Raw genomic sequence first — 12,148 nt, 5'->3', positions numbered from 1 at the left:
CTGCTACAGCTATAAAATGTCACGAGTCCCTCTTCCTCCTCTCTAATTCTCTATCATTCGCTTACCTATAATTACGGAATTACCCCTTGCCTCAACTTTTATTCTTTACTAGTGGCCTAAAAACCTGAAAGGGTAATAGATCGCGGCTGCCTGCTGGTCGCATGGCCCCTGCACCAGCGCCAACCTATTACAATTCATGATCAGAGGAGAGGATGGGCAGATTAACCAAAATCGACCAATTCAGCCTGGACCAAACAAAATTGAATCCTGATCGATTTGGTTCCGAGTTGGGTTTTATGGATTGGTAGCAATCAAAATCAAACCGAATCAAGTGAAATCGAATTAATGACTGATCCTGATAAAAAAACAAAGATCGGACTGACAGTAACCTAATAAAAAACCGAAAAAACCAAACTTTTCACATTGATTTCGTTAAGTATATTTGTAAAATTGAAACCGGATTGAACCAAACCAGATAGTAAACCGATTACAAATCATTAAAATATCAGATAAATATAATTATATCTCTATTTATTTTTTTCAAGACTTCTGATGTGAAGGTCTCAAACGTGTTATTCTCTTTTACCCAAAGAAAAACAAAAAAAAAAAAAAACGTGTTATTCTAATAGAAACGTGAGACTTGGTGGCATGGCAGAAATGTTTGTGTGTGTGAAAGGTACTAAATTTATTAATTGGTTTCAGACTGCCAACCAACCAACTGCTAGAAAATGATTTGGAGGTCAGCTCAGAAATTGCATAGTTAGTTCTTCAGATTAGGAAATGTTGACTAACATTACCACCAGCCATAAAACTTTAGGTTATTATATTAATGCCACCAACCTGTCTCTATAAATGACGTAGAACATAGGATTAATAAATATATGGTTGATTCAATACCGATTCCTTGAACCATGCAACAAATAGGAGAGATGATGGTAGATTCGTGGGTATTTTGAAAAAATTTTCTCCAAATTTAAAGTTAGAGCTGAAATCAGTCTCTACTGATATCGATACGAATCAACCAATACGATCGATCCAATATCAATTCCTTGAACCATACAACAAATAGGGAGAGATGATAGATAGGTTCGTGGATGTTTTAGAAAATTTTCTTCAAATTTTAAAGTTAGAGCTAAAATCATCCAAATGAGTATTTAAGTAATTTTTATAAAATTAATCACATATGAAATATAGGATTAAGATTTGGCACACCTTAATTTGTATAAAAATATTACACAATATGGACCTAACTAAGATTTCTTTTAATGGAAAACTTTACATTCCTTTTGCAGGATTGATTCTTACCCTCACTCTATATATATGGTCGACACAACCCATTAAGTGTACGACGTCTAAAACTTAAAATGAGTGGAATAAAGGGAATACAAGACTGACGGCCATTGTAGCTGAATGACAACGTTTGCAATTTTTATATGCCTATTGTTTTCCATGTCCTACTATATGCTTGTATTTCTATCATCTATGCCCTCGACTCTTTGTAGGAGCCACTTCATCAATCGAATGAGAAACGAACTACACTCACAAACCTCTAGATCTTACAAAAGTTGCCAATATCAAGGAAGGGTTGGACGGTTGGACCTCCATTTGACCTATCTTCTATTGGGATCAGGATCGTCTCTGAGGGGCCCAGTGCCCAAGTGCTGCCAGGGAGCATCCAGTGGTTGAGCTGTGTCGCACACATCTCGATGCATGCCTAGAAATGTGTGAGGCATGCGTCAAGATGTGTGAGGCACAATCCAACGACTGACAGCACCCTGAGCATGTTGGGCTCCCTGAAGACGGGCTAAACTCCTTCCATTGTCATCCAGTTTGAATCTAAAAAAATATGATAAAACTTTGAGAATTAGAATAAAAGAATCCGACAAGGACAACAAAAGTCAAAAAAAGTTGGAATTCGATGCTTTCATCATATCATATCTGAACGTGGGGGAGTTTTGGCATATATCTCTAAATTTCTTTTCCATATCTTTGATTTTGTTGGTTTTCTCTTTTATCTTCTTTCTTCTTCCAATTATTTGGTAGATATCATTGGTATGCATGCATGCCTGCCTGCCTGCCCTGTGTTGAAGCAAAGTCTTATGAATTCCGTGTTTCCATAGCTTTGGCACAACTTCACAACTAGCATCCCCAAGTAGATCCTGCCTGCATAATTGGGCTGATATTTAAATTTCACCTCACCTTCCACGACCCAAAAAAGAAAAACTTTGAAAGACAGTGTGCCTTCGACACGGAGACATATGGGGTACAAAATAATTGCTCCGCCCCCATGAAAAGCGAAAACACCACCCTTGTTGATGCTTTCGTGAACGTTTCCATTGACCCCATATTGACGCAAAGGCCACGCTGCCTTTCAGGGAATCCTCTACCTACACATTTGTGATATGAACGTTTCGTATATATCAACTTCAAATATTGTCACATGGACTGATTACGTGACTATTTGGACAATTAGATGGATAGATCATGTTTTGGATCAGCCACATGTCAATTTTTAAAGTCTAATTCAATATAAAGAAAATGTTCTTTGATTCCCCAATGGAGGGTACACCTGCACCTCTCTCTCTCCCTCACTCACTCACACAATAATTTTAACACTAAAATTTATCTAACTATAGATGGGACAAAAAAAAAAAACAATTTATTTTAGGGCGCAATTAGGGGAAGGATTTGTGAGTTAAGGAATCTTTCATGTGGTAGTTTAAATGTGGAGCCCAAAAGGAGAGGTCACAAATGGGTCACCTAGTCCTAGTGGAGTCAAGGTCATTCATATGTGCAAAGCCTTTCCCCATCTTTATACCTTTTTATCTATGCTGTCCAAATATGTATGTACCCTTACTTACCCCATTTATTTTACTTCAGACACCTACCTAATTTATTGGACCTCTTTTCTTTTGATGGCTATATTTATATACAAATCCACCAAAGAGTCTTAAAGAATAATCCAGATATCAAATGTTTAGAATTAACCATTCAAATCAAAAAAAATTTGTGAAAGATTTAGAAACTATTAAAGGCAATCTTTTATACCATAAGAGTACCAAACAGAGTAGGCACTTTAATCCTGTCTCCTTATAATGACCGTAGACACACACATGTATCATTGTCAAGGCCACGTCATCCATGACGTGCATTGCACCATAAGTGGTCCAAGTTAGCCCATAATTCAACGTATTATAATAATATCTATTAAGATTAAGATTTTAAGATTTTTTTTAGGGGGCGTGGGGTGGGGGATAAGGATGGGTATGCTAGCAGTATACCGTAAGCTAGCACCCTATGTGTTAATCTCTCTCTTTTCCACTTTGAAATGATTCTTTTATCCCTCAAAGGGAGGAAGAAAGAGATACACGCATAGGGTGCTAGCTTACGGTATACTACTAGCATACCCAACATTTTCTCTCTTTTTTTTTTTTTTGGGTTTAATAATAGGTTCTCTGAGCTGCCAAGGAAGGGGCAAGGTATGCTAGCACTAGGAATGTCAATTTCCAACCCGAATTGATGGGCTGACCAAAATTGACCAGTTCAGACAAATTACACACACATCGATTTGGTTTGGGTTTAGGTTTTATTTAACCGGTAAAAACTGAAACCAATATAAAACCTGAGTTAAAACCGATAAAAATCAATTCAGACCGACTTTTTAGCTCAATGATTTGATTTCGGTTTAGCCTATTACCATCCTGAAATTGATTTAGCCCAATTACAACAGGATCAAACCAACCAATTGACACCCATGTCTAGCACCTCTATGTCTCTCTCCGTCTTATATGAAATGACCCCGCCACCCTCCTATATGTGATACCATTAATCACACCTCATTGGTACACTCTCCTTTGCTGCTTGCTCAGAGAATCTTCTCTCTTTTAATTATTGTTCTTTTGTTGCCTAACATCCCCAATTAAATTTAAGGGAGAAAGAACACTACTTGGACATGTGTGATGTACTACCCTGTGCCCAAACCTAAGGGGGTGTGTAAAAATGACCGCTGCACCTCCTAGAAAGAGAAAAATCCTGAGAACACGATGGTCATAACACATGCCCCTATGTCTAGGCACAGAAATAACAGCGTAGCGCACCACATGTGCTCAGGTAGCGTTTTCTTTCTTGAAAATACAAATAAAATAAAATCACATCACATGGGTTGAACTTATGAGGGCCCATCGAATTAAATCCATCAAAAAAACAAAAACTTTTCTATTTGGGATCTTTTGAATACAAATTTGTAATATATACTTCTCCTTTCAGTTGAAAGGGCAGTAAGTGAATGTCAAACTACAATTATTGGCAATTGGAAAAGATGATGCAAGCCCAATGTCCTTCGATATTTTGCTTTGCTTTGCTTTGCTTTGTATAAAAGGAGTATGTGTCTAACATTACATTTCCTTTCTTCCCTTTTACTTTTCTTTAAAATTAGTCCTTATTTGTTTGATCATTTGTCGTATGCAAATGGATTTTAGTAGCCTTTATGTCCATTTCTAGGTCTTTCTTATGTCATCAATGTTGGTTTGAACATTTAAAGTTGTGTTTGGACCGGAAAATGACCCGTGACACATGTTATGAGGGGTGTTAGTTGGTGATGATGTGGTGTAATCTCAACCAGTAGAAGTGAAGTTTCACTTGTCAAGGAGTCATGAGAGGGCTTAGCACTAGCAAAACCCATTTGCCATATGGTCAGTAAGACCTGCCGGTGGATAGAATAATGGGGAAGTGTTTCGTGTGAGAGAGCGTGGCTTCTACATGTGCGGGACCAATAGGAGCGCAAGAAAACATCAGGTGGGCGATCATTTCTGTCTTTTATGTTATAAATATGGCCAATAAAGAAATATTTGGCAAACAAGTAATGGTAACACCTCGCAATTTACAGATTTTTATTGAACGTTTTACTTGACTGATCAAATTAATTAGCTCACCCTATGATCTCTTGTTTATAGCATAGTTGGAAAACCAGTTTTTCGATTCGGTCAAATTAAAAGCTCACCATATCAATCGTATTATCTTTTCTTTTTTGTAATATCTTCATTTTTTTCTCCTTCACCAAGTGAAGAGGAATTGAGGCCATGGTTGCTTCACAAGTGAAAAGAAAAGAAAAGAAAAAAAAGACTAATATTGAAGAAAATAAATAAAAATTCTAAAATTTTGTTTAGTTATAGACCAAACCTATGGTCTAGGAATAATATGTGAGCCAATTAAAGAAAAAAGAGAGAGAAGAAAAAAAACCAAATCAATGAGTTTAACATGACTTGGGCAAAAACAATGAATCAATGCAAACTCGGAATGACTCGGACGTGATTTAGTTGTCATTTCTTAAACCTAGGCAAGTCTTCATAACTCTTGGACAATTTTCATGTGTTTTTTACTCGATTTAGTTGTCATTTAAAAATCAATAGTTTCATGGGTATTATTTAATCCAGAAAACCTAGGCAAGTCTTCATGACTCTTGACAATTTTCATGTTTTTAACTCGACTTAAGTGACTACCTTAGTTAAAACCATATTTTCCAATTATGGTGTATAGCTTATGAGTCATTAATAACAAATCAATAAAGGTTTTCTTTGGGGATGGGGGTCAGTTTTGTATTATTTTTCGAATCCCAAGAGAGGGCGCAATGGCAATAAGGTTAGTCACAACCCACCTGATTTATGAATGAGCTTTTATTGAGTTCGGCCCATTAACTTGATTGGTCTGGGCTCCGCATAGGCCCAGATCCAACTGACTCCCTTAGCCTGACAGAACAAATGCCCTCTGGCTGTGCCAGTTCTTTTCATCATGTCCTCTCTCTCTCTCCTCTCCTTCCTTTTTTACTTCCAAGTGGCAACTTGCTATTGGGCGGTCTCAATTATTCTCAACGACGTTTTAAGGGAAGAGTTTGAAATTGAGATAGGTCCCACACACTCTCACACTAGCAGTCTAACTTTCTCTGCATAACTAACTCCCACTCTTCACGTCCTAAAAACTCTCACAGCTTCAGCAAACCAGCCCCAACGTACTCATCTTTCTCCATTAACGTCTTCAATCAAATCACTTTCACTCTCACCCACCCTCCTCTTAAAACCTCATAATCTCTCTCTCTCTCTCTCTCTCTCTCTCTCTCTGTGCAACATAAATTAGTAAGAAGCAAACAAGGTACGACTTTCTTTCACCTTCCCTAGCTCTCAGTTATTGACTTGAACTCCTCAATTTTAGACTCCAGGAATTTGTTAATGGTTAAACATTATTTTCTGAATTCGATTTTGTTAGGGGCAAGATGAGAAGGAATCAAGAGCAATAGGACTAAGATAACTTCTTGCTTTGGGTTCATATTTCAGAAAGTCCGACCAAAGTGATCAGTTTATAAGCAGTGAATATTGGTTATTTCAATTTGTTTTAGGTTTCTCTGTTCTTGGAAGATAATTGAATCATTCTGTAATCTCTGAAGCGACCACCTAACCCACCTAGACCAGAAACACCTTGACACTGTGCACCCACCTCATATATAGCTTCAAATATTTAGTGCCAATCTTTCTTCTCAGGCATCAGCCTTCCGTAAGTCTATTTGGTTTGTTGTGATCATTTCTTAGTCTAGAAGCTCTGACCCACATTGAAGTTCCTTACTATCATTTTTTTCTCTGCAACACATCTGAGAACCGTTTGATGAGTGAACATTACCCAACTGTCTCACCTTACTTAACTAAGTTCTCGTAAGTCCCCCCTCCCCCCTCTTCAACATTTATCTAGATTTATTTTAAATAAATGGAAACTTTAACTGAATTCTAAAAATCTATGGTTTTCCAATCTCTGATCCGAAGCCCCAACTGGATTTGAGAAATTGATAAGCTAAGTGCCATCTCTTAACACAAGAGCCCTTACAATGCAAAGCCATTTTCACAAGTATTTGCTTAGTGAAGTAGGTAGAAGCATCATTCGATATATGGGCATGTCGGAAACCAATCCCTTTAGTTTGATTGGTCACTACTAGAAATTACATTGTTAATGTTGTCTCTAATTCCTAATAAATGACCAGACAGTCATCCATAAAAAGTAGTTGGCAACAGATGTTAAAGATTGTAGTTCTAGAACAGTAACAGAGTTATCTGATGAAATGAAATCAGGGTCTGTTTGTTGTGTGATCCCTGTTTCTTCCTCACTGCAAATCCAAGACGACAAACCACAGGAGAAGCAAGACAAGTAAAATGGCCAGAGAATCATCTGGGTTGGTTCCTTTCTGTCTCTTTCTTTTTTTCCGCAATATAATAGTTTTAATGTACTAATGCTTTCTTTATTGTTCTTGATTGGAATCTGAATTTGGGATCTCTCTTATTGTTGGGTTTAGTAATTTGGAGTCTACATCACCATGTGACCTCCATCTTCATGTACATGGTAGGATCTTCAGACTAAACAGAGTAAGAACAAAGCCTCAAACACAGCCCGACAACCATTTGTTACTTGCATACTTCCCTTTCTTGCTCATCTTCTTTTTCCTCATTTCTATGAATGCAGGAACTCGTGGTCTCAAAATCAGCTAAACTAGCCATCTTACTCAAAGAGAGTCAACATGAAGAGAAGCCTTCCCTTTCACTCCCAGACATCCCTGGGGACTTGAAAACTTTTGAGCTTGTTGCAAGGTTCTTCTATGGTTGTGAATTGAATCTCTCTGCCAGTAATGTTGTCCCTCTTGCCTGTCTTGCTTACTATCTAGCTATGACAGAAGCTCACAGCCCCAATAACCTCTTAAAAAAGACTCTTGCCTTCTTCGAGGAAAGAGTCCTTCCGAGCTGGAATGAATCCATCAAAGCCTTCCGATCCACAGAGCATTTTCTTAAGGAATCTTCCTTTGTTGGTTTGATCAATGCCTGCTTGGATTCTATAACCAAGAAGGCACTAGCTGATCCCCACCTTCTCGGTGGACCAATTCAGCATCCAATCCAAGAAGACATTAATGACAACAGCAACAGAAAAAATGAGCAGAGGAGGATTTCAAGGAGACTTTTTGTTCACGAATGTCAATCAGAAGATTTGAACACGTTGCCTCTCTGTCTTTATGAGCTCATCATGTTGTCCATTATTCAGCATGGTGTCCGATCAGAATACATAGCTGGTTCACTTTTCCAGTATGCAAAGAAGTGGGCTTTCACAGAAAGTGGAGAGGCAGGTGTAGTGATGTACATGAAGATGGTCCCTCAGAGGGAAGTCATTGAAGTTGTGCAAAGGCTGTTGCCTGATAAAAGAAGCCTGATACCTTGCAAATTACTCTTTGAAATGCTTAGAGCAGCATTCACCTTGGAAGCTAGCTCGGACTGCATAAATGGGTTGGAGCTTAGGATTGGGAAACAACTTGATGAAGCTACAGTAGAAGATTTATTAATACCTTGCCAAAGTTACGCCAGGGAAATGCAGTATGACAAGGAGTGCGTCAAGAGAATTTTGAAGAACTTCTATCGCAATTACGCATCCAAAGATGACCCATCTAGGCTCATCACAGTTGCAGTGCTGATGGATGAGTTCTTGGCAGAGGTTGCTGGGGATATTGATATGCAAAAGGATACATTTATATTGTTAGCAGAGATGTCGGTTGCTGCATCACAAGGGACTCAACGAAATTCTGATGGGATATACAGAGGCATTGATATTTACTTGGAGAAGCATGGGTACCTGACAGAGTCAGAGAAAGAGGAGGTTTGCAGGATGCTGGATATCCAAAAGATGTCAGCAGCAGCACGTGAACATGCCGCAAAAAATCAGAGACTGCCGCTGCGGGTGATGGTGCAAGTGCTGTTTGCAGAGCAATTGGATCTGAGGGACATAGTTTCCAATGAAATGCAAGATTTAGAGGAGCGGTGGGGAAGGGATGAGGAGAAGGTGGTGGTGGTAGGTGATGGGGAAGAAGAGGAGGTGAGGATAGAGATGGAGGAGATGGATGGGAGGGTGATGGAGTTGGAGAAGGAATGCTATAGAATGAAAAGGGAGATTGAGGTGGGTGGACGTCCTGCACTCAAGAAGGATAAGGAGAACCTATGGAAACAATTGAAGAGGAAGCTTGGTTGCAGCTGTAGCATTCACGACTATGACTGCCATGTTAAGAAAAAGAAGAGCATGCAGCCAAGGGACGATGATTCTTCACTCTGATTACTTCCTCTCTTTCTCTCTACAGGATTGCCTATCGTCTAGAATGAAATTGTCACTGAACTGCTGAAGTGCCAAAATATAAATGTGTTAATTTCCACTAAAAATTGAGTACCAAATAGTAAAAGTTTTTCTCTGCCACCTTTGTGTGTGCTCTGATCAACAATAGATGCCATTGTGAAACCATCCTAACTTTAATATCTACATGTTTGAGATGAATATAGAGTAGAAGTTTGGCCCAGATCAACCTGGACTCAATCCAAAGTAGCTAATCTTGTCAGTAGCTCAATGTAAAGCAGAGTGATCCCACTCAGATTGCTTTGAACATGTTGCATTGGATAAGCTAATAAGTCCCTAAGGCATGACTTGGGCTGACATTGACCTTCTTGATCTTATGAAACCCTCTCATCAGCCAGTCAAAAGGCAAAGAAAAGGATAATGTAATCCATGATATGATCAGTTGATTTACTATCATCTCCAAATCAATAGAAAGTCGTTTGATCAAACTTAGGAGCCTCTTGGGAATTTTTACTTACAATTTTTTTTTGGGGGGGGGGGGGGTAGGGGAGGGGAGAAATGCCCTAAAGGCTAAATGACATGATGAAACCATGCTCCATGGTATATACACTCCATAGATAGAGGTGTATCTACAAGTAAAAAAGAGTGGCAAATGAGTCTTAAGCCAGCCCAAACTCACTTTTAGGTCAAAATAAAAACTAGTTCTCTGTGTAAGGAATGGGTGGGCTTGGGTAGGCCCAACATGTCACAACCCATATAAGTGATAATTCTCTTTACTTCTTGTTCGAATCAACGTTGAAGAATTCTCCAACTTGGCGAGTCTAGTTGAAACAGAACGAGTACAGAAGAGATTCATCTTCGAGTTCAGAGAAGATTAATGAGCAGAAGAGAATGCTCTTTCTGCCCTCAAAGCGTTTCCCTAATCCCTTTCTGTTCTCTCCTTCACTATTCTCTCGCATTCAAATCTTCCTGAACTTCAACTGTTCCACACCAAACAGTCAATTTTCGACGGAAACCCTGATACAAAATTCTAGAACGCGTTATGGTGGTGACGCTTCGAGGTCGATGAGACAGGATTCTAAGGCTTTCCGTGGTAAAAACAGTAATAAGCCTTCCGCGATCGATTTTGATGTGAAAACGGTTGCAGAGACAATCTCCAGCTACGGCAATGATTGGAAACGTGCCTTTGAATTCTTCAACTGGGTCGAGAACGATTGCCAGTTCCAACACACTGTTGATACCTACAACCGAATGATTGACGTTCTGGGCAAATTCTTTGAGTTCGATCTCGCCTGGAATTTGGTCGAACGAAGGAGTAAAGATGGGTCTTCCCTGCCCGATCACACAACTTTCCGGATCATGTTCAAGCGGTATGTGTCAGCCCATATGGTTGCAGAAGCAATCTCTGCTTACGGTCGGGCAGAGGAGTTTGATTTGAAGGATGAAACCTCCTTCTCCTATCTCATCGACGCGCTCTGCGAGTACAAGCATGTGATTGAAGCCGAAGAACTGTGTTTGGGAAAAGATTCACCTTATCCCATCAACACCAAGTTGTACAACATGGTTCTTCGAGGTTGGTATAAGATGGGTTGGTGGAGTAAGTGCAGAGAATTCTGGGAAGAGATGGAACGGAAGGGTGTTACTCGTGATCTTCATTCCTACTCCATCTACATGGATATCCTCTGCAAGTCTGGGAAACCTTGGAAAGCAGTTAAATTGTATAAAGAGATGAAGAATAAGGGACTTCAACTAGATGTAGTGGCATATAACACAGTCGTTCAAGCTATGGGTCTCTTGGATGGCGTGGACTCTGCCATCAGACTATATCGTGAGATGTGGGACTTGGGTTGCAAACCAAACATTGTAACTTACAACACAATTATCAAACTTCTGTGTCAATCTGGAAGATTGAGGCAAGCCTATTCAGTGCTCGATCAAATGCCTCAGAGGGGTTGTGTACCCAATGTGATTACGTATCACTGTTTTTTTGGATGCCTTAATAGGCCGAAAGAGATTCTTAACCTGTTTGAGGTGATGATTGAGAGAGGAGTGAGTCCAAGAATGGATACTTATGTGATGCTTATGAGGAAATTTGGAAGATGGGGCTTTCTTCGACCAGTTTTTGTTGTTTGGGACAAGATGAAGGAGCTTGGGTGCAGTCCAGACGAATTTGCTTACAATGCTCTGATTGATGCACTGGTGCAGAAAGGAATGATTGACGTAGCTCGGAAGTATGATGAAGAGATGTTGGAAAGAGGGCTCTCCGCTAAGCCACGGAAAGAGTTGGGCACGAAGACGTTGGGTGGAGGATCTGATAGCGAGCCTTTATGATGGTTTATGAGCTTAAAGTATCTTACAGAAGTGCCCACAAAGTGCTGTTTGTAATTGGGTTTTCAGAAAGGAGTGGATAGTTGCAGATAAAGCAAATTAAGTGGAGTCTTTAACGAGGTATTTTCGAGCTTAGGATTATCTCGAGTTCCACCTTTCAGGTAAATTACGTGCAAATGTGAAAGAAGAGTTGACATGGATGAGAGAATTCAAAGAATTGTAGAGGTGGTTGCTTAAGCCTTGTCATATCTGGGAGAAGAGTTTGCAGGTTCATCGATTTTGAGGTTATAGATGCACCTAATTGTTGGTTTTCGACTTATAAACCTCCCGATTGCTTTAAGCTGCCTAGATCAGACCATGTATCAAAAGAGTTGGTACACTGAATAAATGTCCCGAGTCCCTACTACTAGGAAAGATGCAGAAGTGAAGAGATGTGGGAGCAGGGCTATTTTGTAGCAGCAACACTGTTACTGCACATTCTCATTTTGCAGAAAACCAGAACTCCTGAAAGTGAATTCTCTTTGGCTTTTGGACCAGGATTTATGCTAAATTAGGGTATAATTAACCTCAAACTAGATAAAGAAATTGTAGTTGACCAACTCTTACTGAAGCCATTGGTGCTGCAGTATCCATTCTTGTTCTTCATGCTCTCAAACTCATAGACCTTGATTCTTGGAGTTCA

At 39.5% G+C, this 12,148-nt stretch overlaps 2 protein-coding genes across 3 annotated transcripts; both read left to right on the top strand.

Moving 5' to 3' along the window:
- The first annotated feature begins 6,263 nt into the window (after positions 1-6,263).
- On the top strand, positions 6,264-9,260 carry LOC122667140 (BTB/POZ domain-containing protein At5g17580-like). 2 transcript variants are annotated; one of them, XM_043863343.1, is made up of 4 exons: positions 6,264-6,358; positions 7,110-7,210; positions 7,331-7,400; positions 7,498-9,260. In XM_043863343.1, exons 2-4 carry the CDS (start codon positions 7,191-7,193, stop codon positions 9,121-9,123), a joined length of 1,716 nt encoding a protein of 571 aa, XP_043719278.1. In that variant the 5' UTR covers positions 6,264-6,358; positions 7,110-7,190; the 3' UTR covers positions 9,124-9,260. The 2 variants fall into 2 exon arrangements, with proteins under 2 accessions (XP_043719278.1, XP_043719277.1); XM_043863342.1 differs by lacking the exon at positions 6,264-6,358 and having other exon boundaries at positions 6,967-7,210.
- Positions 9,261-10,014: 754 nt separating this feature from the next.
- LOC122666918 (pentatricopeptide repeat-containing protein At1g80550, mitochondrial) lies at positions 10,015-12,148 on the top strand. Its single transcript, XM_043863030.1, has one exon. The coding sequence runs from the start codon at positions 10,030-10,032 to the stop codon at positions 11,467-11,469; it is 1,440 nt and encodes a 479-aa protein (XP_043718965.1). The 5' UTR covers positions 10,015-10,029; the 3' UTR covers positions 11,470-12,148.

This window comes from Telopea speciosissima, chromosome 7 (assembly GCF_018873765.1).
Source record: "Telopea speciosissima isolate NSW1024214 ecotype Mountain lineage chromosome 7, Tspe_v1, whole genome shotgun sequence".
Taxonomy (NCBI): domain Eukaryota; kingdom Viridiplantae; phylum Streptophyta; class Magnoliopsida; order Proteales; family Proteaceae; genus Telopea; species Telopea speciosissima.
Note: the sequence above shows the minus strand (reverse complement) of the source record. Positions and strands in the feature narration are given on the sequence as shown.